The following is a 27,121-nucleotide window of genomic DNA, read 5'->3' on the forward strand; positions in this document are numbered from 1 at the left end:
GAAAAAAACATACCTTAACAGAAAAAACGTGAGCAAGTTAGTTACAGATCTACCAAAATAAAAAAATAAAAATAAAATAAAAATAAAATCAGAAGTTAAATACAGATGACAGACCTAACATTCACAAACTGAAAATAAATTGCAAAAAAATAAGAGTCTCAAAATATTTAAAAACAAACAGACTCAAAATTAAGTTTCTAACAAAATAAAATTCCGATAAAAATCCTACAACACATTAGGAAAAAAACAAACCAAAATAAACCAGAAATTCAATAAAAAACAGAACTTAGAATAAAAATCGAAACTTAGAATAAAAAAAATACCTTAAATAATTGTGAGTACAGAATAAATATGACAAATCTACAAAAAAAAAAAAAAAAAAAGAAGAAAATAAAAATTAGAACTTACAGAATCGATCTAATTATCAATTGGTATCATACTACTACTACTACTATCGAGAAAATTGCAGTTTATAGTTTACCGTTATTGAGCTTTAAACGATTCTTACTTCGTTGTCACTTTTACAATTGTACTATATAATGGTTTCATTACTTTCGTGACTTTCGTCCATTAAGCCTTTTAGGCTGTTTGAGTTTAATAACATAAATACAGCAACAAACTAATCCAACAAACTATCTATATAATGTAGTATGTAAGCTACGTAGTATTACTTATAAATTGTAAGAAACGCAAATGTTTCAAAATTGAAATTGATTCAATACGACATAGTTAATGTATATCAATATTTGACATCTCTATATGTATATATCTGTGAGTTTGTGACTGTATATGTAATAATGTAATAAGTAATAACTAATAACTAATAAAGTAATAATAATTAATAAATAATAGAGACTAGAGAGTATGAGTAGATTAGGGTTTAGTTTGGTAGGTAATACAACAACAAACTAATCCAACAAACTATATAATGTAGTATGTAACTATGTAAGTTATTACTTATAAATTGTAAGAAATGCAAATGTTTCGAAATTGAAATTGATTCAATACGACATAGTTAATGTGTATCAATATTTGACATCTCTATATGTATATATCTATGAGTCTGTGACTGTATATGTAATAAACTAATAAGTAATAACTAATAAAGTAATAATAATTAATAAATAATAGAGACTAAAGAGTATGAGTAGATTGGGGTTTAGTTTGGTAGGTTTAGTTTTTAATGAAATCTAACCGTTGTTTTTCATGGGCATTCAATCTAACCGTTGTATATTTGTACATTAGTATTGCATAAAGATTTCATCACCACTTTAGTGACTTTCGTCCATTTAGCATATCAGGCTGTTTGAATTAGTAATCTAAATAAGGTAACAAACTAATCCATTTAACCTCGTGTAACTTATAAATTATAAGAAATGTAAATGTTTGGAAATCGAAATTGATTCAATACGACATTGTTAATGTATATGTATATCATTTGTTTCGGGGTTTTCTGATGTCCTGCGGGAGAGTTACAATTCCGAGACTGGAACCGGACGCCTGTACCTGCAAAATAACGGAGACTCCTGAGAGCTCCGCCTCCAACGGTCAAGTTAGTACCTGATTAAGGAGTAATCAATACAGAAATTAAAGTAATCAGATCTCTCTAGGTGAGAGTGCTTAGTGTTGGTAATCTGCGTTGTTAGCGAGATTAGCCGGTCGTTAATAAGTCTGTTCTTCTCTGCTTGATCTCTTAATTATTCGGTTCTTGATTAATGAGGATTAATCGAGTATTTATAGCCTTGGGAAGCGTGCAACTCTCTAGGTTTAAGGTAAACCTAGGGCTGATCGGGCCTCTAGACTGAATTGGGCCTTGATGGCCGGTTGTCCCATTTGGCATGGGTGGACACGTGGCGTGTCTTAAGTGGTCCGTGGAGGACGTATCTGTGATTGACACGTGGCAGGTTCCTGTTGGCCTTCATGAAGAACACGTGGCGGAACCTGGTTGGTCCACTTGTCAGACGGTGATTGGTGGATAAAAATCCCCTAATCATCATTATATGTGTATCTGTATATGTAACAAATAATAATATATGGTACGAATGTACGATTGGTATCATACTATCATTGCCTCATTGAGTCATTGGTATGTACATATAATTGATAAATATATCTGATTATTAAAACTTAAAACACTTGTTAATCGATCTAATTGAATACTTGTACTTCCTTAATTATCGATTTATCGTATTCTAAGTATCAACTAATTAAATCATGGTCATGGCGCGATCTTTAAAACAATCATGACCCAAACCGCTTATAAACCGAATTGACATTGACCGGGTAAAACCGTCCATGAACCGACTCGTTTCAAACCGATCCAATCATGACACAAACCGTTTATAAACCGAACCGGCATGATCCAAAACCGTTTATAAACCGAACCGACATTGACCCGGGTAAACCCATTTCAAACTGAATTGCCTGACCCAAGTCCCACCCCAGAAACGCGTGCTTTAGAATGCACAATATAGGTTTCCAGATAATAATAACAATCATAAGATCTGACATTTATATAATGCTATACACACTACATACGAAGTACATCGACCATGGTACATGTGAATTATGTGATGGACTGATGTCTGATGGTAATATTGGCATTTACTAGGAAACTACGAGTTCATTACAAAAATGAGCATTGCATGCAATTATAAAAGGCCCAAATCCTCTGACGGCATATGCATCGGTCAAAATCTGCACGATTATGCTCATTTTCGACCGTATGAATTCACATTCCTCAAGACGTACACCATATGATGGAAGAAGCAAATGTACTCTTCCAATGAAATATACAAGTATATATTACAGAGCCTATTAATGATAAAGAACTTACTAATACAAAATTAATGATAATATTTATTTATACAAAGAATTATATTTATCAATTGATTTACATCGAGTGCTCGAATCCAATTTCCTGTACATTTTGTACGGAATCTCCATATTTGCAACCCTACCAGGCTACCAGTACGTAGTTAAACTGGTGTCTGTCGTCCAAAACTTTCAGAAGTGCCTCAAAAATCATGAAATACACTCCTCAATTTTGCTTTTCGGAGGGCAATTACTTACTTTATCAAAAAATTTCCCTTTTCAATTCAAAACTTGAAATTCTCCTTCAAGTAGTAAACAAATTCTTGCTGCAATATCACCAAAAAGAGAGAAAATTGCCTTAGATAATATGTGCACCACAGTAATATGAGTACCTAATTACGAGTCATTTTTGCGAAGTAATCCACAGTGTTGATAAAATTACCGGTAGCACTCCTAATGAATTCAAAGGTGTGTTTAGTTCAACTTATTTTAACTTACTTTAAATCAAATAAACTCAAAATGGCAATCCTTAGATTAGATAAGTTTGTACAAGTCTAGGAAAAATATTCGTAGATTGATCAAGTCAGATAATTCTAATTCAATTTTATCGAACACACCCTTAACAAAATTGTTTTCCAAATTTGATTGTTTGATCAACCTCTTGCGGATATGCACTATTTTCTACTTGTATGTGATAAGGTTTGGATTGGCGGAGAAACTTACAAGGAAACAGAGGAGGATGCATCCAGCAGCACCAGGAAAAAACGCGTACCAATAATTGAGTCCATGAAGTTTAGCTCCGTCAATAAATAACAATGGCAAACTAGCAGCTACACATACATACACACATCCAGTCCAGTTAGATTAAATTTTAGGAAAATTTATGTAAAAGGACATTTTCAGTGGTTGATTTTGTTTAAAAGGACTTTTTAAGTGAAACTTTGTGAAAAAGGATCTTTTAAGTTGTATTATGCTGTGAAGGGGCACTAGGCTGAGTTTTCCGGGTAGTCAATGGCGGAGCTCCGGCGTTGACTCTCACGTGGGAGTCACGTGACTTTTAAAAACAAGCCCACACGTTTTTTTTGGGAAGTATGAAAGGGGGAAAAATGAAAGGGGTAGTTCGAAAAGGAGGGAAAGGGGGAAAAAAAATGTGTGAACTTTTTTATAAGTCACGTAACCCCCACGTAAGAGTCAACGCCGGAGCTCCGCTGTTGACCACCCGAAAAATCCAGCCTAATACCCTCTCACAACATAATACAATTTAAAAAGTCCTTTTTCACAACTTATCACTTAAAAGGTCATTTCAAACAAAATCGACCACTTAAAAGGTCCTTTTACACAAATCTTCCTAAATTTTAAGTATACGATAATTTTATATTCGTATATACTACGAAAGCAGATAGAGTAGTATAGATTACCAGGAGGGTGCGTAGATTTGGTGTAAATCATGAAAGCCAGGGAAGCAGCAAGAGAAGCACCCCTGGCAAGCCAACCTGGTCCCAACAGTGTGAATGCTAACACTCCTATTGCTGCACACCCTATTTGAGCCATGAACATGTTGTATTTCTGCATATATATACATACAGTTCCAAATTAAGTTAAGGTAAAATATTTGTATGTAACGATAAGAACTAGAATATCGAAAAAGTTGCCAGTTCGAAGTACAAGCACTTGAACCATACTACCAAAGCAAACAAAATTTGAGAAAAGAATAACTAAGGTATTTATGCATGTGAAAAAGTAATGTTAACAAAAATTATACGAGTAAATGAAATAACTCATACACACCACGGCTAAAAAACCCATTATATGGTCATCACTCATTATGATCGATTAAAAGTTCCTTACAAATACCTGACATTATATCTAGGAAAAATTGATTTTAATAATTCCACCTTTGGCCAATTCGTCATTAATAATCACATTTTTTGCTTATTATCTAATAATCCCACCTATATAGGCGATTTTCTTCCATTGGTCCCTAACCGATTGATAACCGGATTTGATAGGTGAATATGCTACGTGTCACTTTGTGATTGGTTGAAAATTAAAGAAAATTAAAAAAATTAAAAAAAAAAAAACTAAAAAATATAAAAATAAAAGAAAAAAAAAATACCTCCACGCTACTCCATCCTCCGGCAGCCTCCTTCCCCACCCCCACCACCACCGGAATCTTCCCCTCTCTACGAGTCACCCAACGACAACGCCCCTCCCTGGAATCCACCACAAAATCCTAAACCCAACCCCTCTTTTCTGGACTTCCGACCTCTTTCTCTCTCCTCGCGCAGCCGTCGGCAATTTCGCTGCAACAATCTCCTCACTTATCTCAAGGTTAATTTTTTTCTTATTTATTTTTGTTAATTGTATTTGATTCCAGATTATTCAATTTCTTCATATCAATTTATATGTTTTCATTTTTGTAATTTTTCTAAGTTGGGTGTTCTTGATTTGATGATAAAAGGGTCTGAATTGTTGATTTTGGAGAATATTGGGTATTGTTGAATATTGTTTGACGCCGGGGAAGGGGAGAGGAATGGTTTTTGAGGTGGGCAATAGGGGATGGGGTGGTTTTTGGGGCTGGGTTTAGGGTGTCGTGGTGGATTCCGGGGAGTGGGGTGTTGCCGTTGGGTGGGTCGTGGAGAGGGGAAGATTCCGGTGGTGGTGGGGTGGGGAAGGGGCTGCCGGAGGATGGCAGTGGTGGGAAAGGACGGCTGCCGGAAGTTGGGATGGGGTGGCGTGGGGTTGAGGTTGCTGGGTATTTTTTTTCTTTTTTTTTTAAATTTTTTTTTTAATTTTTTTTAATTTTTTTGATCAATCATGTAATAACATGTGTTAATTAAATTAAAATTTTAAAAAATTTACCTATTGTGCATGTAATCAGTCACAAGGGACTATTAAAAGAGAATCTCATATAAAGGTGGGATTATTAGATAATAATCAAAAGGTGGGATTATTAATGGCAAACCGGTCAAAGGTGGGATTATTAATGGGAAACCGGTTAAAGGTGCGATTATTAGAATCAATTTTTCTTTATATCTATTATTATTAACGAAGTATCTATTTATACGAGTATACAATTCAATTCATATGTACCTTAAATTGTTTAAATCATATATTTTCTAGTAATTTGATAAACTTTCTATAAGTCTTTAGATCATATTTCCTCTCTTTTATATTGAGACCGCTTTTGGAAGACTAGGCTTGTCTCGATATCTACTAAGTACATGGCAATCTCAATTATTGTAGCAGAACTTAAATTGTGAATATATGATACAGAGTACTAAACAAATTAAGTGTTCGTTGCTACACATCATACAAATGGACGAATTTGCTGATATGATAAACTAGTAAACTACTACTTACCAAGCTAGTAAGCTAGCCTAAGAATAATAATTCTAAAAAATTGCAAGAAAGATCTTTAGCCACAAACAATTTGTAAGAGGATAAAATATAGTAATAATGTGCAATAATACTATAGTATTATTATTATTATACAAGTAGATATAAAAGGGACCCAAAAATATAATATCAACCAATCAGATTTGAAAGACAAAGATAGAGTAGAACGTACATACCCGAGCAGCTGGAGATTTAGGGGTGATGAATAAAACAGCACAAACAGCTCCTAATGGCGCTATTGTCATTGACAATCCTTTTGGCGCTAGTATCTGGTCCATTTTTCCCAACATTGCCATTCCCGCAAATGCCCCTATTTTCATTTTTATCACTAATTTGTTAGCTTAGTTGACATTATTATAGGCATGTAAAGGGTAGTTAAATAAATAAGTGATCTGAGCACATTTGATGACTGATCGGAAAGATACTTTGAACTTAAGAGTTATACGTCTTTTCGATTTAGGTCATTTTTTTTTTTTCACTTTATTCTCACTTTATGACATATACTTTGAATAAGATTAAAATTAAATTCGAATAAGTTTAGAAACAATATGTTTTAGATAAATCCCTATTTCGTTTATTTTATTTTCACTTAGTACAAAAAAAAGAAAATTTGTGTGTTAATCAAATGAATTGAAGACACCCTAAGTTTTGTAAAAGGTATACTACGGTATAAGAGTTGTACAGTTCAATTTACAAGCAATTTGTTTAGTTAAGTTTAAATTTTTTCAAATAAGTAAAATTCACGTAAATATAATGCACCATAATAGAAAATTAAAAACAAGTAAAATTTCATTTTATGAAGCAGGAAATCTGGGAGTCTTTTAGCCAACTCAAACACATAAAAAAATATAATGCAATTGTTTTACCCTCCATAAATCGGAGAAATGACCTACAAACCTTTTTTTTTTCTTTTTGAAACAAAAATGACCTACAAACTTAAGTAGGCAGAACTTACTTCCTAGAAAATAAAATGAAACTCTTTCGATTTGCTTTCAAGCATGTACAATTAACCAAACGACCACTAAATATATCAAGGGCTACTAATTGGTTAATACAAGTATATTCTTTTAAAATGTTTTATTTATGCAATTTTAAGAAGTGCGTGACATTAAAGTTTACCTAGAATTCTCTAGGCTGGGCCACAATGTTGACGACTTAATGACATTTTTTCCCTAGGCAAAAATTGAAGAATTTTCAAATCTATAAAATTATGCTTTATATCTAATTATCTATGGGTTTTCTCTATATTTCATGATAAATTACTCTAAAATTATTGATAAGGACACTGATGATAAAATTAGATAACAAAGATAGAGCTGTACTACTTAAGTATGAAAAGATAATCACTAGTAACTATAACTATATACAAGTATACAATAAAAGTACAAAACTCATAACCAAAAAATAAAATAAAATAAAATTAAAAGTACATTAATAACATTATTATGGATCCTAAAATCAAGAAACACAAGATGTTAAACAAAAAAAAAGTGTTTTCCAAATCTCTAATATTGCACACATTATATTGAACCTAGATCCAGTATAAATATACAAGTAACTCGTAACGAATAAATATGAATGCATATTTTTGTATGTAAGAGGAAGACGCCCTATCAAATCAGAATTAAGGAATTCACAGGTCAATCCAGCTCAAATTAAAGTGCAAGGGAATGAGGGAAAATAAGGAGGGTATTGGTTGAATCGGATTTGGTTCTAATCTTGAAACAATACTGTTTTAGGAGTTCCCCTCGTGAGGCAAGTTATCGGATTACCAAAAGAATCACAAAAGGAAATGAATGAAAGGGAACATACCAAGAGAAGGCCAAAGAATATCACTGAAAGAAGGAGAAGGGGTGGCTTTATCAGGTGACCAAGTGTCCCAAAGAGGTGCAGCCACGTTAGTTGAAGAAGAAGCAACCACCTTTAAACTCTGCTTTCTCTTAGAAAATAATGTCGTGAATAATGGTCGGTCCAAAATATATGATCCATTCTTTTTACATGAATTTTTATATGAACAATTCTTGATTAAATTCAATGGTGGTAGAGTTGGAGAAGCAGGTAATAACAAGGGAGAAAAGAGAAGGTGTTTAGAGGAGAGAGAAAATTGGGTTATCATTGTATAAAGTTTTAAATTAAATGTTTAAGAAACGATTTCTGTTCTAGTTTGTCGTGCGAAAAATGGAAGAAATAAAGACCGACAGTTGAGAATTAAAATAGAAGAAAGGGGTGGAATAAATTGAATTGTGGGGAGCTTTTGGTGAAATTGAAGGGTCAATATCCATTATCATGTGGCCATATGGTGTTATGTTTAGCTATTGCATGCAATTTTATTTTCTACTATGTCTCTCTCTATTCTATGCTTATCTTACTTGTATAATTTTCTATGTGATTTACCTCGTGTCCTAGTCTACGTGTGCTTCCACGTTGGACGTTCCCCCAAATGTAAATGGTGCTTAAACTGGTTATATTTCATATTGCTATTTTGTGATTAATATTATATAAATGCAAAAAAAATTAATTACTACCTCCGCTTTTAGTTATTTGCAACGATGGGACATAAAGTAGAGAGGAAAAATGTCCCATCGTTGCAAATAACCAAAAGTGGAGGTAATATAACATTCCATAAATGTATCACCTACAGAGTATTGTTTTTCTTTTTCTTCAGCTCAATATTCTCTACATCAAGCGTGAGTAGAATTTATAGATTGAGTAATTATGGTGATTGACCCTTCAAATATTTAGATAATGGTATCACCCATGACTCTTTCACTACTAGAAAACAGGTCATATTCGACGGAAAAATTCCGTCGAAATCACCCTAAATTCCGTCGGAAAACCATTTGTAGGAAAAACGACCGTTGGAAACACTTATCCCACGGAATTTCCGTCGGAAGAGGAATTCCGGCACCGGGAAGTCAGTCGGAAAATTACGACGGAATACAAATCCGTCGGAAACTGGTGCAATCAAATTAAAAAAAAATAAACAGGCCGCACCACCACCGGCACGGCCTGTCACCACCTTCAACCACCCAAAAATCCATTGTCAACCCCACCCTCACCCCACCTAACCCTAACGCACCACCACCACCCCAACAACCCTAACAACACCACTACCACTCTCACCGAACCACCCTACCACCCACCTTAACCGAACCTGACCCCAACCAAACCAAACCCATCCCACCTAACCCTAACCAAACCGAACCCACCCCACCTAACCTTAATGCACCCAAACTAAGCCCAGATCTATCTAAAACCACCCATCTAAACCCAAATCTAAAACCACTAAAACTAAACCTAGATCTAAAACCACCCAAACTAAGTGGACTACCCCACCACCCACCAGTCCACCGCAATTACCCGAACACAAACCACCCACCACCACCGCAGTTTCCCTAAACCACCCACCAGTCCACCGCCGCCGCCATTCAACCACATATCATAAAATTAAAAAAAAAAAATTCAAAAACCAAAAATAAATAAGAAAAAAAGAACATACCTTAAATTTCACCAACAAAACCCCGAAATTGGCTTGAATTTGGGTTTTAAAGGTCAAATTCGACCATGAAAACTCTAGATCTAGAGTGATCTAGAGTTTTCATGGTCAAATTTGACATGAAAAACCTTACTTTGTTCAAAAAATTAAAACCCTTCGAGCTTTCATGGTGAGGTGTGATTTTGTGAGAATGAAAGAAAGGAGAAAGGAGAAAGAAGATGAAGACGCGAGAACAGAGAAGAGGAGGACGCGAGAACAGAGAAAGGGGGAAAAGAAGAGGAACAGAGAAAGGGTGAGAAGAGGAAAGAGAAAAAAAGGCGGAGGAAAGAGAAAGGGGCTCCGGTAGGTTTTAGGGGTTTTTTTTGTTTAATTAAATATTCTGACGGAATTTTCGACGGATTTAATATCTGTCGGAAATTTAGCTTTTCGACGGAATCTAATATATATAAATAAAGTAGGCATTTTTTAAGAGCATTCGGCGCGCCACATAAGTAAAGGCATTATTTCGACCAATTAAAAATTAGATTTCTATTTTATTTTAGAATTAAAAAATTCGTTTCCCACCTAAGTAAAAGTGACGAATGAGATTTAAGAGTTTTGCCACGTAAGTAAAAACAACGAATATTGATTTATTAGGATTTAATTTATTTAAAAAACTAAAAGTTATCTTTTAAACTAATCATCTTTAGATATAAATTTATATACCTACTATTATAAGATAAATTATGATAATGTTTATGATAAGAAATAAAAATTATTCCTTAATTATAATTAAATTAAAATTTGTGATATTTATCATTATAAATTGATGTATCATATCACAACAACAAAATTTCGTATCAATACAAAACCAAACCAAACAAATTTTGTGTCATTAATTTGTGTCAGTTTTATTAGGTCATCAATGGCTTGGTAATTTTTAGCCTAATTTTTAAAACCCATGTTTAAATGTATATTTGTGACTATTGATTAAATTGTGTTTATTTGGGATACTTAATGATTATATGTTTATGTTTTGTTTACTGAATTTTTTTTTTACATGCAAATCTAATTTAATTAGAGGATTAAATTCGAGCAAAAATCTTTGGAATATCAAAGTACGAGTTTCTCGCTTGATAATTTTATTGGATGAGAAGGTATTATATCTTTATAAATCGGTTACATTTATTAAATCTTTTAATGAACCTTTTAGTTTTTATCAATTAATTTTATGATTAAAACAAATTTTTTATGATTTAGTTATCTTAATTAAGTCATAAAATTAACTTAATTTTTTATTTTTAATTACTGGGTGATTACGCTCCCTCAATTAAAGTCAACTTTTTTCTACAATTTTTTTTCAAAATTGATTATTATAATTTTATTTTTATTTTTGATTTTGATTTTGTTCTACGAATAATGATTTAGGATTTAAATTATTTTAAAAATAAAAAATTATTATCTTTTCACATTAAAGGTTTTATGCTAATATGTAATCAATGAAATATCATATTATATTTTTTTTCTTAAAGATATCATATTATTGTCATATAATCAACAACGAATAAAATACAAAACAACAATAAATTAAGTGGAATAATAAATTACATTAAAAAACAATATACTTTTGTAATTGGCAATATCATTTTAATTTAATTTTTTTTTGTCTGAAATTATTAAATTATAAAATAAATCAAATAATTACAAAAAAAATAAAAAAATAAAAAAAAACTTAGAGTATATAGGAAAATATCTTTTCTTGTGATATATGTATGACAATTGCATCGCACGGTATTATTTCAAACAATTAAAAGTTAGATTTGTATTTTATTTTAAAATTAAAAAATTCACTCACCACATAAGCAATTTTTATCTTATCTAGCAACCCATTTCATGATTAGATAAAATTTTTATAAGAGATTTATTTGCTACTCCACAAATATATAAGATATGATGATATTAAAGATTTGTATACATCCTCTCAAAAATATAATTTTGATTTTTTTTTCAATTGTAAATAGACAATATATATATTTTATACAAAAAACACAAACTTGTGAATAATATCATTCTCTCGTAAAATATTCAGTTCAGTTCAGCTTCAATCAGTTCAGTTCAGTTCAGTAAATCAGAACAGGTCCTAAGTCAACTATAATGTTACAGTAGTAGGGAAAAAAAAATTAAAGATTGTAAGAGATGTCTCTGATAATTTTGATTTTTTATGTATTATGGTTTCTGGTAGAATATCTATATTATTATTGTAAAAATTATTGTAGTAGTGTATACATATAACTCTATTATTAAGGATATATGATAATGAAATTTCATTATAAAGATTTAATTTTATTCAATTAGATTAATTTTAGTGATGCAACATTCTTGGTAGTATATATATATATATTTCATTTAACTATTTAAAAATTTATAAAGTCATATCTTTTACTATTACTCCCACCGTCTTTATTTTAACCCTATAGTTTTGGGTTTACTTTATTAATTTTTCATTGTATAAAGTTGATTCGGAGTAAAAGAATAATGGTGGTCTAAGTTATTGTTTGTGAAAGAAAAATAGTGATTCTATAACTATATATGTATAGTGGAACAACGTGTTTTCTTTATACAAACGAATCATAGGTTAAAAAAATACGAATAGGATTATGATTTTATTCTAATATTTATCATACTTATAATTTTCATATAACTAATATTAAGTAAATTAAGGTCGCATTTTAAGTTGCATAAAAATAAAACAAATTATCCGTTTTCTAACAAGCAAAATAATAAAAAAATTATAGGGTTAAATTAAGAAAATAATTTTTTCATGAGATTTATGTAAAAAAAATCATGCATCGCACAGGCTTCCATCTAGTTACAAATATTTTGACGGAAATCCGATGGATTTTTGAATTCCGTCGAAAATAGCCTATTTTCTAATAGTGTTTATTACGTAACTTGATTATCTATATGTATTGGGTGGATGAACTCCGATCCCTCAACAAAGAGTGGTCACTATGCCATAGTTCTAACTTTAGTCATTGACCCGATTCATATTTTTATAGTCATGCCCAAAGCTTAATGACTCGACTTTTAGCCTAACCTGACCCAAATTTTTCGTCGAACTAATAATAATCTAATATAGAGAATTATTATATTAGTTTTAATAATAAGCTCTCCGACTATAATTTTAAACTGACTCAAACTAAATTACTTCCTAGCCAAATATGACCCAAATTGTATGATCCCAATCCGTATCCAACTAAATCACCAGTCACCTCTCTAGAGCTCAGGGCTCGAGTATCACTTTTAATTCGTTCTTACGCTACAACAAGTTTTGGTCATATTTAATGGCAAAAGTTCCTACTCCGTATCTTAAAATCTTTAACCTTCATCCTTCAATAGTTATCAATCTCATGATTTTCACTCTCAAATAAAATAGAATAAAAATATGCTTATTAGTTGTATGCTACGTCGAATTAACACAATGCAAGGTCTATAAAGGTGCACTAATACTATACTAATAAATCACTAATCACCCAAAACATAAAAGACAAAATTAATTAAACCCTGAGTAGCCGTCAAACTAATTAAACAACATAATTATTAAAATAGTTAATACAAGCTTAGAAAAGATGCTAATGATCAATTGACACTTGCGACACTTGCACATTTTATTAACCAAAAAAAAGTTGTGGTAATGCATGTTGGGCGGACCAAAGTATATAATATTAATCCATGAGCATAAAATTAGTAGTATATGCTAGAATTAAGGTGGTAACAACAGGGGAATAAAGATTTTATCAAAGGTTTCTGATTTCAAGTTTCAACCATACGAACCATGCAAGAGACCATATATGTGATATTATGCCTCCAGTGGCTTATCAGAAGTTCAGTTGACTCTGACATCATATCAATTTTTTTTTTAATTGTGGTCTCAATATTATTATACTCTATTAGACTATAACTATAGTTGATCGATGATTTGATTAATTGGGGTGCCTATGTCACTAATTAAATTGTACGTAGTATGGTCAAGATAGTAGAATTTTCTAAGGACGGAGTATTAGAGCTAGACACTGGCCAGACTATGCAAGCTCATGTTATGTGCCAGCAAATCTAGACGTGCTCAAATAGAGACGTTTATAAAAGGTCCTGAAAAATTGTTTGGATTGTACAAGCGCATGTTATGTGCCAGCAGGCCTTGTGCTCAAAAGGCCATGTCTCGAGCTCCCGTCAATTAGTCATAAATGGAGCTCATGCGTGGCCCAACTCATGTGCCATGCTAGTGGGCAATAATATTCAATTTTTAGTAAATTGGTAAATAAATAAGTATGCTTGTCATGCTTGTGCCAAATTTTAAATACGTAGTACTGTGTATGATGTCCTCGTAAGTTGTAAGGCTCATGATCTAGGCATGCTTCTTGTACATGCTTGCGGTGAGCCTGGTTGGGTCATTTTTGTGAACATGAAATATTAAGTATATTCGTGGGCTATATAATGAAAAAAAAAATTCTTTTGGCATGGAAACTCCTAATGGCTAGTGAGTTGAAGGAATCATAGCAAATTGTAAGAGTCTCGTGTATCTACATGGATTCAGAATATGATTTTCTTTTTCTTTTTTTTTTTTTTTTTTTTTTTTTTGCAAAATAACAAAATTTGTGATTCGATCATTGATTGAAAAAAGCAACTATCAACAATTCAATCTAAATTTCAAAAAAAATTAAAATAAAAATAATCTAAGGCAGAGATTTATGGGCAGACATCATTGAGTGGAAATAAACGAACTCAATTTGCTTAGAAGTTTAGAATTTTCATCCTTCATTAGAAACATGTCACAAAAAAAAAAAAAAAAAAAAAAAAAAAAAAAAAAAAAACCAATATTAGAACTTCATATGCAGACATTATAACATTATTGAAGAACTAGTTTTGTGTCCGGGCGATGTCCAAATGGTGAATAATTAAAATTTTTAAGATAACATTTTTACTTGAATGTTAAATACAATTAAATAATTCGTTTTTATAATGTAGGATATTTGGACATACGATATCATATGGAGTGTACTTTGTATAGTTTTGTTTGTAAATAGATATCTATGTTATTATTGATTTGAAATTATTTTTATTAAACTTCAATCATTTTCACTGAACTGAAAGTATATTCGTGGGCTATATAATGAAAAAAAAATTCTTTTGGCATGGAAACTCCTAATGGCTAGTGAGTTGAAGGAATCATAGCAAATTATTTTTATTGAATTTCAATTATTTTCAATGAACTGAAAGTATTTTTACCAAACTAATATTATTTTTACTGATTAAAACTTATTTTATTGATTCTCTAATATTTTTTTACAATAAAATAAATAACAATGCATTTTGTATGCGGCTAACAACACCATTTGGCCGTACAAAGTAACCCCTATAAAACTGATCGAGTAACCCTGTAATACTAATTGAGTAAACTCTTACACTGACTTAGTAACCCTCTATAACACTGATTGAGTAACCACTATAACACTGATCAAGTAACCCCTATAGCAATAACGAAGTAACTCTGATATTGTAATAGTTGGTGACACGGTTTGGCCAGCTACGTATAAAAGTTTGTGATTAAATATATTATAAATGGATCTTATTTTAAAGAATTTTTTAAAACAAATTTTATGATGGAAATAGAATTGAGTTATGGGATATTTATTAAAAGTTATGATTAATTTTTACATATGAAATATTAGAATTTGATTGATAATAAAACTCTATGCAACAATTTTATCTTGAAAAATCTATCCAAAAAGTGCTTACTTAGCATCATATGTGTCACAATAATGCCTATTTATCTCCTACGTGGCGCGACACTTGGCGAAAAACTGGAATGTCAAGTGTCGCTGTCTCGTGGCCTGACTGCGAGACCGGCTTTATTTATTAGTGACTAGTTTTGTGCCCAGGCGATGCCCGGATTGTCCTAAACCTTTTAACTTGAATGTTAAATACGATCATATAACCCCTTTTGATAATGTAAGAACGTTAAATACGATCATATAAACCCTTTTAATAATGTAAAATATTTAGACATACGATATCATATCGCTTATTTATATTATAGTGTACTTTTTGTAGTTGTATTTGTAAATAGATATCTATGTTATTAGTTTACCAAACTAAAATTATTTTTTCTCATAAAAACTTATTTTTAGAGATTTTCTATTTTTTATTAAAACATATTATAAATGGATCTCATTTTAAAGAAGTTTTTAAAACGAATTTTATAATGGAAATAGTACAGAGTTATAAGATATTTATTAAGAGTTACAATTAATTTTGTATATATGAAATTTTAGAAATATATCGATATAAAACACTATACAATATTTTTATCTTACAAAAATCTATCCAAAATTCGCTTACTTAGCATCCTATGTGTCACAATAATACCTATTTTGCCAAGTGTCGTTATCTCGTGGCCTGACTGCAAGATCAGCTTTATATATTAGTGATATGATATGATATAATATGATAATCAATAAGGCGCAGTTATGAATCTATATGTGTGCATTAATATATTTAACAACGGAGTACATATTAAAACTAACATCAAGAGAAATTAAACAATATCACATATCTATTTTATTTTTTTTGAACTACATAAGTTTTAGCTTATTTAGTCGATAAATAATCAAATTTAAAATTTCACTCTCTATAAAGTAAAAGATTTTAAAAGAGAAAATAAACAGAGGAGTATGCAAGATTGAATGAAAAATTCTAAAATTTGATGCTTTGGACAACTGGACTGGGATATGGGCTCGAAAACTTGGCCTAGTGAATGCCAAGCTTACTTCATCTCTAATCCTCAACTACTATCAAGAGAAATTTATGGTGAGATTGGAGAAAACTTTTCTACAAAATTCAATAAATTATCTTGGTGAATTTCTTATTGATATTTGAATGAATTTGAATCGAATTGATTAGTTATCGATTAATTTATTTACAGTAATGTATTTTTGTTTTTTTCAGAGTTCCCTTCCAGATTTTGGTAACAATATGAAAATTACTGAATACTCCGTAATTATTTTTTCGAAACCTGATCCATTAATTTAACCTTTGAACATGGAATACTATTCTAATGAGATTAATTTTTAAGGGTTGCATAACAAAATGCACAGATTAATCAATTAATTTAATATACAAAACCCCAAGGCAGGATTACAGCTTACAAGCACATGTTATATCACAAGTTCCACCATCATTTAGCAATGATCAGACTGAGACTCGTAGAAATCGCTAGGGCAAGGAGACATGACCTCTTGTTCTAGAACCTGCAAAACCTCGTTCATCGATGGCCTACGCTCTGGATCTGCATCAGTGCATCGGGAAACTATATCGAGTATTGCCTCTGCTGTTTCCTGATCCACATCACAGCATCTTTTATCCACTATATCCTCTAATCTGTTGTCTTTCAATAGTGTGTTCATCTGCAACAACATTTGAGCAATGGTTTTGCTTATAACCTTTAAGGCTTTAACCAAGTTGGGAGTAAAATAGAATTCATTCTACTAAAGGGAAAGATAGAGAAACAAGGACTTAGGTACTCACCCAACCAACAACATTTAAGCCTTTTTGAACAAAGCATGGATCAGTCGGTCTTTTTCCAGTCACAAGCTCCAACAGAAGAACACCAAAGCTGTAAACATCTGACTTTTCTGTGGCTCTTCCACTTTGTAGATACTCTGCCCATGAAGTGCATATATTTGGATTAAATTGTTTGAACACTGGCCTACTTCCCTAAAGTTTTGTTATTTTCACGTTAAATTTTTGTTTCAGGAAGCATAAGTTCCAAGTGGTTCAGTTAAAGGCTAGTAGGCTACCCAAGTACAGTTAATATAAGCTTCAATAATTGTTTTAGGTGAATGGAATGAAGCCTTAAACCTCAAAATTTTGTGCATTACTTTCTTTTGAGAACATTCTTTCAAGCAAAGTCTCTTACAGTGAATGGGATTTTACGTGACATGCAGCAATATGCACATCGATACCAAGTCATCATCTATGCAAGAATAAGTATGAACTACTATGAACTATTCTGAATATCAAGAGTTCAAAACTATTTGCCAAAAAAAAAAAAGCACAATGCGCGCAAATTCCTTTCTGACTCTGTTGCAAAATTTAAGTTCTGGAGATTGAAAGATATGAAAAGTTTAGAAGACCTACCAGGTGCCAAGTAACCAAAAGTACCAGCAACAACTGTTGTAACATGAGCCTCTTCGTCTTTCAAAAGCTTGGCAAGGCCAAAATCTGACACATGCGGCTCCATATTTTCAGCAAGAAGTATATTGCTTGATTTTATGTCACGATGAACTACTCTTGGGCAGCAGTCATGATGCAGGTAGGCTAATCCACGAGCAGAACCAAGAGCTATCTTCAAACGAGTACTCCAGCTTAATACTTCATCACTATAGCCTTGTTCTGTCAATTGCAATAAAATATTTAACATCATAAAATAGATACTCAGTATTAAGAAAATAAAAATAAAAAAAATAAGTAGCATCTGTTGATATTAATCAACATATTATCATCCACAGTCATCTTCCCCTGATAATATCCATCATAAGTGCAATTTCTTTTATACAAGGGACTTCATGAAGAGCTAACTAATCAAATGCTCTACTAGGTTTCGTTTTCCAGCAATGCCAAGCTTCTTATGAATTGTCGATATCTTCAAGCATGTATGCAATATATGTTCATGTATGTCAGGTAAGATTTTATGTCCAATACAGCTATTCAGTTACTTGGATAATTAATCAACTAATCAATGCATAATTTTTTGAGAAGAAAATTACCATGCAACAGATCATCTAGGCTGCCCATGGCCAAATAATCATATATGAGAAGTTTTGAAGTAGGCAGTCTACAGTAGCCTCTCAAGTTTACTAAATTGATGTGCTTGATACTACCCAAAACCTCCAATTCCCGCTCAAACACTTGATCAGATCCTTCACGAGTGCGATCTATCCTTTTAACAGCAAATGTGCCACAGTCATTCATGACCATTCTGTATACAGTACCATATCCTCCCGAACCTACAACATCTTCTTCATCAAGAGCCTCCAGCTTTTCGATGATCTCATACGAGGGATATGGAAGATCACCATGGAAAGTTATAAGCTTGGTTCCTACTCCCAGAAGAGAAATGGTTTCAAGATAAACAACATATTTGATAGAACTAAACCAAAAATGTCTACAAAATCTGACGAATGTATATTTAATTCTACCTGCTTCAGGTTCGACTTGCTTCTTGACTTCTGTGTATTTCTTGGCAGCTCTTTCTTTCTTTGATACTGACCAAACCCAAAGGAGAGCAACGACGACTAAAAGAGCCACTCCTAGCATGGACATTGCCCCAATCAACAGCCCCTTGATATAATGAGATGATCGCTTAGTTGGAACTGCAAGATAAGGAGAAGATATACTGAGCTCAAAATATGTTTAAATGAAAAACTCTATGGATAGGTAACAGAAGAAAATACATGTATTGACAGCCAAGATTGCTGCTTACCTGCAGCTTGATCACTCTCAGCATGAGGCAAGACTGCAGGGAATCCAAGTGAGGTCCGGCATGGTTTATGCACTTGTCGCCCACAAAGGTCCAAGTTGCCAATAAAACTGTTACCGAGAAAAAGATTTAGAGCAAGCGAAGGTACTGAATCCTAGAGCACCAGTTAATTCTAGCGAAAGCCTACACAACTCATGATGCTAAATCTGGGACTGTCAAGAAAATGGTGGCATGAATAATACTTCCTCCAATCTTTTTTAGTTGACACAATTCTTTTATTACGTTTACCAATGCACAAGTTTAAAATCTCTATTCTCTAGTTATCTATAAGTAATAATCATAAAAAGTTTATGTTATGAAAGTTTATGTTATCTATAAGTAATAACCATAAAAATACATTGAGACAATTCTAACAAGATCCCATGTGACTATAATAAACAATTCTACCAGCAAGAGCATGTTCAACATGAGTCAACTATTAATTTTACAACATAAGCAAGGTCATAGATAGTCAATTTGGGAGTTCACAACTTCACATAGACTATCATATCGGAGGAAAACTATTCGGGTTCTAAAGGGCTAAGGGAGTTTGTATAAGCAGGCCAGAAAGCATGTGTCAATCAAGGCACGTCGGTGTAGCTTCTTGCATTTATGTACAAATGCCTTTGTACTTGGAAAAAAATTCAAGATACTTACATACATCAAGTTCATTTAAGATACAAACTTAGCTTTGCAATCCTGTGAGTTAGTCTTTGGCATCTATATTCTTTGTGATTCAATTAAGATGATTGATTTGATTCTCTAAGATTTGAGTTATTTTCTTATAAACATGAGGTAGGGAAATTATAAATGAGAACCAAGCTCAAATATGATTGCAATGTTGTGATTTGTCCTTAATCCTAAGAATTTATTGACTTTACTGTACCTTTGTTGAGGTAAACACACCTCTTGCAGAATAATCAACTGACCGAACAAACCACAAGCACGTTTTAGATACTAGTTTGTTCAAAGTCACACTAATCCAAGCAATATAATATGTTCTCGAAAAGAAACACAACTCCGGCAATGTGAACAAGCATAATCAACCAAGCAAGGAACACACGATATTTATGTGGAAAACCACTTCAAAGAGAAAAGTAAAAACCACGAGATGGTTAGGAAGTCTACCCAAATTGCTCTTATTATAGTAATGGTATGATACACAAACACAATGCCAAGTCTTAAAAGTAGACACTCAATTTACCCAACTACAACAAATATAAGAGCTAAACAATGAAGGATGAAATAAAGAGTGTTCTGTTCTACAATTGTAAATGCGAATTGTAGTAGCAAATGACAATCACACCAATGAAAATGAAGCCCTAGAAGTCCCAGACAAGCTGTCAAATTTTGAGCTAAATCGGACCATGGATAAGCTTTGATCAAGATTAATTTTTGGGACTGCGCACTGGAAACTGTGAAATGACTACTCTGGTAAACTCCCTGTCCTTTCTCTCAACTAATTTCCCTCATCTATTTACCCACTTTACCGGTAACAAGTAAATGATACCACAAAGACTTTGTTACCCACTCTTTTCCACCGTAAGGCACACCAAAGTCAACAAAACACTTGGGCCAAAACTAGACAAGTTGCCCCAAACACAATCACTACAAAACATGGGTTTTTCCACATAGAAAGAGACACATAGCCCAATAAATCTCCCCCTTTCGTCTACGTGGAGGTGGATGTCATTCCGGTAATCAAACGACAAGTGTCAATGCCTTTGTCATCATGACGGAGCCATAGTCATCGTTATAGATTTTCTCAAGTTCAAGGAACCTAGCATCAAGAACATCTCGTATCCAATGATACCGCACATCAATATGTTTCGACTTTGCATGAAAGGTAGAATTCTTAGCAAGATGAATAGCACTTTAACAGTCACAATACAGCACATACCTTTTTGTGTAAATCCAAGTTGGCGAACAAATTGCTTTATCCATAACAACTCCTTACATGCTTCTGTCGCTGCAATGAACTCTGACTCAGTTGTGGATAATGCCACACATTTCTATAATCTAGATTGTCAAAAAACTGCTTCCCATGCAGAAGTGATCAAGTAACCCGAAGTAAACTTCCAAGAGTCAATATCACCCGCCATGTCAGAATGTCAGTAGCCAACAAGAATAGGCTTATCACTCCCAAAGCATAGCTTCATATCATTATTACCTCGTAGATATCTCATAATCCATTTCATAGCATTTCAATGCTCCTTTCCCGGATCAGGGAGAAAATGGCTAACCAAACCCACCGCATGAGTTATAACAGGCTAAGTGCAAACCATTGCATACATCAAGCTACCCACGGCTGAAACATAAGAAATATGCACCATGCTTTCTTTCTCTTCTGTAGAAGGACTTTGTTGAAAACTGAACCTAAAATACAAAGTAAGAGTACTCGCTGGTTTTGCTTTCTCAATGTTGAACCTTTAAAGAAACCCATTTGTGCGTAGTCCCACCGTGCGTGCCAAGATTTGTTGGGCTATGGGTCCCTTCCTATGTGGAGAAACCTATATTATGTAGTGATTAATTTTTAGGCTTGTTAACTTTGGTTGCGCCTTACCGTAGAAGAGAGTGGGCAACAAAGTCTTTGTGGTATCATTTACATGCTGCCAGTAAGGTGAGTAAATAGATGATGAAAATTAGTTGAGAGAAACACAAACAGTTTACAAGAGCAGCCACTTCACGTTTTCAAGTGTACAGACCCATAAATCAACCCTGATCAAAGCTCATCGGTGGTCCAATTTAGCTTAAATTTTGACAGCTTGTCAGGGACATCCAAGGCTTTATTTCAATGGTGTAATAGTCATATGCTGCTACGGTTTTTGATTTACGGCTTTCTAAATTTTATACTCCATTATTTAGCTCTTATGTTTGTTGTAGTTGGGTAAATTGAATACCCGCTTTTAAGACTTGGAATTGTGATTATGTATCATACCATTACTATAATAAGAGCAATTTCGGTGGACTCCCTAACCGTCCCGTGGTTATTACTCCTCTTTGAAGGAGTTTTCCACGTATAACTTGAGTGTTCCTTGCTTGGTTGATTATGCTTGTTCATATGCTTTATGTTGCTGCGTTTATGTGTTGATATTGCTGTAGTTATGTTGATCTTCAAGAACATATTATATTGTTTGGGTTAGTGTGACTTTGAACAAACTAGTAGCTAAAACGTGCTTGTGCCTTGTTGTTTGTTTGGTCAATTGATTATTTCGCAAGAGGGGTGTTTACCTCAACAATCTGGTATCAGAGCCACGACTTTTTTTTATTAATTCTCGGGATGAAATCCGGTAATATTAATACTAGTAAAATGGTTAGTTTGAATGGAACTAACGATCATCTTTGGAAGAGGAAAATGAGAGACTTGTTGCATGTCAAGAGTTAGCATTTACCTAAGAACTTGTTCTTTTCTTCTAAAAGAAGGAGATCTTGTCTGATTTTATTAAGATATGATTTGTCTGATTTGAATTTTTATTATCTAGTCAGATTTGTTATAATAATTTGACTAAACTTTGACCATATTTTAATACTAATATATAAAGAAAAACATTACCAAAATGGATCTTGTTAGATTCGTCTCATTATGAACTTTTCAAATATGTAATTTTCATAATTTTTTTTATACGCAAATAACGATATTTAGCAATAAGTAAAAAATAATTAAAAGTTTTAATCTTATCTGAATGTTTCTGGTCTGGTTTCATCTCATCTGAATTTATTGAGGTATAAGTAATAAGTATCTAAAATAAGTTGAAGAGAACATGTCCTTAGTAATGAAAAACCAGAAGGAAAAATTGAAGAGCTCCTTATAAGTGAGCGTACACTCCATTAGTATGAGGCTTTTTGGGATGGTGCCCAAAAAAAGATCCGAGCGGGCTACGCGCCCAAAGCGGACAATATCATACTATTGTGGAGCGGAGTGTGCGTGCGGTCCAACAACTTCTTTGTTTATATTGTGCTTGACCATCAAGGCATTAATACTTGGCTAAATAAGTAGATATATAATCTTAACCTAAAGGAAAGTTGAATTCATTTTATCATGAATGCCTAAGTAGAGTAAGTTGATTCTAAAAAAATGTTCTTATGGAACTTTGTACTTATGAAATGTCAAACTCTATTGTATTAGATGCAGTGAAAATAGGCATGAACCACATGTTAGTATAAAAGAAAAGGCATCAATTAAGATGCATATGTTTTTAGTCATATCTTGAAATTTGGGGTAGGGCTTATTGATTGCATTGGGACAAATTGGTAGGGGTAATTAACTCTGAATTTTCATACACTAATAGTTAATTTCACACATTCTTGTCATTCGAATGTTTAGTATGTAGTTTCACAACTAGATTAATAGTTCATCATTCAATTCCAATATCTTGAATAATTACAATCTAGGTTTACTAGCACTCGCTGATGCTAACTACAATAATCTCAAAAATGTGGAATGCGGTATATATATATAAAGCTACTAGCAACACTCGAAGAAAAACTATTCGTTTCTTTGCAGCTTAAGTGATTGACTACTTGCGGCTGATCATGAGAAAACTGCGACATATTGTATTATCGTGAACATCCTTCCTCTTCAACTTATTATGCATTAATAACAGCACCGATGCTATAAGTATGGTCAATCAAAAAGTCCTAGTGGAATAATTTATTTAAAGTCTACACATCAACAAGTTCAGAATTGTCCTGCTTTAGCAGGCACTAAAGACAGACAAATACAAACAATACATTCAACAAGAGAGCTCAAGAAAAAAAACCACATCCTAAGCAATGATCTTTCACACATGATAAGTAAAGTATAATATGGATGAGCATAACATACGATTTATTCCCAAAAGAGCTGAGAGAACCAAAATCCGGTATCTCCCCTGAGAAGAAATTTGTTGACAAGTTCCTGAGGCAAAGTAGTGAAACAAGATATGCATAGTAAGTATTTAGCAAAGTATTTTGAATATAAAATTAATTTCAGATATCTTTACAGAACTTACAGATAATGTAGCCTCCTTAACCGCCCTAGGGAGGAAGGTATAGCACCCTTTAATGAGTTACTAGACAAATCCCTGCATCAACAGATATAAGCATTGTAGCGCTGAATAAGACTGTAAAAGAATGCAAGGTTTGAAAGCTAAAAATTGACAAAATTGTAAGGCTATTAGTTAAAAGCTCAGATTGTAATCTTACAGTATATTTAGAAAAGAAATATTTCCAATCTCAGATGGTATGCCACCCTGCAGATAATTGGCTCTCAAGTATCTGGAATTGAAAGACAGTCATATAATTAGACATTGGCCAGCATTTACCACAGTCTATGGTACCCGGGCTCTTTATTTTATCTCGAGTAGCCGTGTCAAATCCTCAACACTCAATATAACATTGACCACAATAAGCAAAAAGAAAGGGTTTCACTTACAATGCTTTGAGCTCAGTACAATTTGCAATTTCATGAGGAATAAAACCATGCAGGCTGTTCTGATGAAGTGCTCTGAGTCACCATTTCAAAAAAAATTATAATCACAATTTAGGTTTTACATAAATATAACAGAAAATAAAAACAAAAATCATAATTTTTAGTAATACTCACAGTCTTTGAAGTTTAGTAAGCTTCCCAATGCTTGGAGAAATTATCCCCCCAAGTTGCATATAAGGTAAATTTCTGAAAAACCCCAATATTACAAACATTACCAAAACAAAAATGAAAAAAGAAATGTGCCAAAAATGAAGAAAATTTAAAGAAGATGTAAAGTAAATAGACATACATAGAAATGACAGTTTGGTCTTCAGAATTACAAGAAATCCCAATCCATTGACAAGGAGTATCATCAGTATCTCTCCAATTACCAAGGGCATTATTGGTATCATTAAAAACATTCTTCAATTCAAGCAAAACCATGCCTAAATACACAAACAAAAACAACCAATTAATTACAATAGATTAAAGCTTATAAAAACAATTGATGCAACAAGAAATCACCAAAAAAAAAAAAATTACTGTAAATTTTACCATCTGGTGTGAGAGCAAGAGTACAAATGCTGAAAAGGGTAGTCACTAAAATAAGTTTAAAGATCAAAATCAACAAACCCATTGGAAATTTCTTCTTCAAGATTGAATTTTTAACCTTCAATTTGATACTTCTTCACTCATTAAATATAAAAAAAGAAAAAGGAAATTCAATAATGTGAAGAAAAAAGTTTCTTTTTTGGGGGGGACTAGTAAAGTTTTGAACTTTGGACAACTATGATAACTGTGAAGAAAGAAAAGAGTGGAGTGAGTAAGTGTTATCATGACAGTAGATTTTTCAAAAAAAAGTTAAAATAAAGGAAAATGCACAAAAATAAAATAAAATAATTGAATAATTAAATGGGGTCCTTAAGTTGAGTAGTCTATAGCAATGGGGACAGTAAAAATGGGGTAAAAGACACTTGGGAAGTTGTGCTTTGCAGGGAGGAAATAGAGGGTGACTGTCTCTATTTTGATTGGGTTTTTCAAATGGCGGGATTTTTTTAAATGAAATACCAACGTTCATTTATTCAAATAAATAAAATATTTGTAGTGGTGTTACTATTTGAATAAATGATTATTAGATCCAAATATTGGTACGAAGTATTAATGTATGTGTTGAAATTTGAAACCGGGGGAACTAGAAAAGAGATTTGGAGTTTGGTGATTGAATCTTGGATTTTTGTCTCTTTGCTGTTGGTGGATAAAGGATTCGAAAAATAAAGATTGTTTTCCTTTTTAGTATTAGTGGGAAAAAAATGGTTACTTGAAATAAAACGAATAGTGTTACAAACTTCTTTCCTTATTTTTTAATTGCAAATTAATGGGTGTATAGTTTTTAAAGAGAAGATTAATCAGAAAACTATTTCATATTTTCATGTGATGAGAAAAAAAATTGAGACAAGCATTGAGTAGTCAACTAAGGTAATCTTGTAGTCCGTGTTATACTCATTCGTCTCTAAAAATTGCCTTTAACCTTTAACTTCACTTTTTTAAAGAAGCAAAATCTAATTTGTGCACATGAAACCGCACATATCAAGCAAAATCTAATTTGCGCCAAATAAGGTAAGAGACAATCTTTTATGGATGAAGCGAGTAACTATTTTGCAGCTTTTCAAAAGAGAACAATTGCGATAAAAACGTTCTATGTAGTGCAACTTATTAAAATATTGTGTTTGACTAAATGTAACTTTATGTTGTTAATACGTAGTATAAATCAAAAAAATTGAACAGAACAAGATCTTAAAACAAGTCGGAATATGAACTAGATCAAATGTAACCAGAAACAACTATCAAATTCCAAACACATGCTTGTATTCTTACAAACTCATGCTACTCTCTAGTCATAGCAAATCTGGTTTCTATGGATCATAATGAGGTGCTTATAGGCATCTAGCATCAATGCTCTGGTAATTTTGGGGGGGAAGGGTTTTGGAAACAACGCTAACAATTAAATGGCTGGCTCTAAACCATACCGTATATTGTGGAACACGTCATTTAAGGACAATCACCAAGAAAGCACAAAATAGCTGAGGCAAACACTTGGCCACTTAACGGTATCCAACATAGTACTCAAGTTTGGGTAACATAATATATATGGTTGTTCAAGATGCATCAAATGTGGCCACATTTGATGGTTAACATTCGATAGTCAAAACTACTTCCTAAAATTAAAGTGAGATGGATTCATAATATGCAAGCAATAACGCCTGTGTGGCTGTATAACAAAAATGGTCTTCTCTTGAATCTGTCAGATGAATGCAGCATGTATCAAAACAGAAAAAGATAGTGCTGTAGTGATTCGGTCATAATCACTATATTCTGATTTATTCATGCAAAAGAGTATATTCAGTCC

General features: G+C 32.6%; 2 protein-coding genes across 2 annotated transcripts; both read right to left on the bottom strand.

Moving 5' to 3' along the window:
- Nucleotides 1-2,489: 2,489 nt before the first annotated feature.
- On the bottom strand, nucleotides 2,490-8,495 carry LOC110726510 (transmembrane protein DDB_G0273707/DDB_G0273361-like). Its single transcript, XM_021905987.1, has 5 exons — nucleotides 8,026-8,495; nucleotides 6,390-6,523; nucleotides 4,233-4,380; nucleotides 3,538-3,644; nucleotides 2,490-3,140 (listed from the first exon to the last, which is right to left on the bottom strand). The coding sequence occupies exons 1-5, from the start codon at nucleotides 8,327-8,329 to the stop codon at nucleotides 3,099-3,101; spliced, it is 735 nt and encodes a 244-aa protein (XP_021761679.1). The 5' UTR covers nucleotides 8,330-8,495; the 3' UTR covers nucleotides 2,490-3,098.
- An 8,241-nt stretch (nucleotides 8,496-16,736) lies between these two features.
- LOC110726511 (LRR receptor-like serine/threonine-protein kinase FEI 2) lies at nucleotides 16,737-25,780 on the bottom strand. Its single transcript, XM_021905988.1, has 13 exons — nucleotides 25,270-25,780; nucleotides 25,025-25,160; nucleotides 24,850-24,921; nucleotides 24,679-24,750; nucleotides 24,450-24,521; nucleotides 24,257-24,328; nucleotides 24,091-24,162; nucleotides 19,230-19,336; nucleotides 18,946-19,119; nucleotides 18,514-18,846; nucleotides 17,885-18,139; nucleotides 17,273-17,406; nucleotides 16,737-17,151 (listed from the first exon to the last, which is right to left on the bottom strand). The coding sequence occupies exons 1-13, from the start codon at nucleotides 25,349-25,351 to the stop codon at nucleotides 16,927-16,929; spliced, it is 1,806 nt and encodes a 601-aa protein (XP_021761680.1). The 5' UTR covers nucleotides 25,352-25,780; the 3' UTR covers nucleotides 16,737-16,926.
- Nucleotides 25,781-27,121: the final 1,341 nt, after the last annotated feature.

Source organism: Chenopodium quinoa, unplaced genomic scaffold (genome assembly GCF_001683475.1).
Source record: "Chenopodium quinoa cultivar QQ74 unplaced genomic scaffold, ASM168347v1, whole genome shotgun sequence".
Lineage (NCBI taxonomy): Eukaryota > Viridiplantae > Streptophyta > Magnoliopsida > Caryophyllales > Amaranthaceae > Chenopodium > Chenopodium quinoa.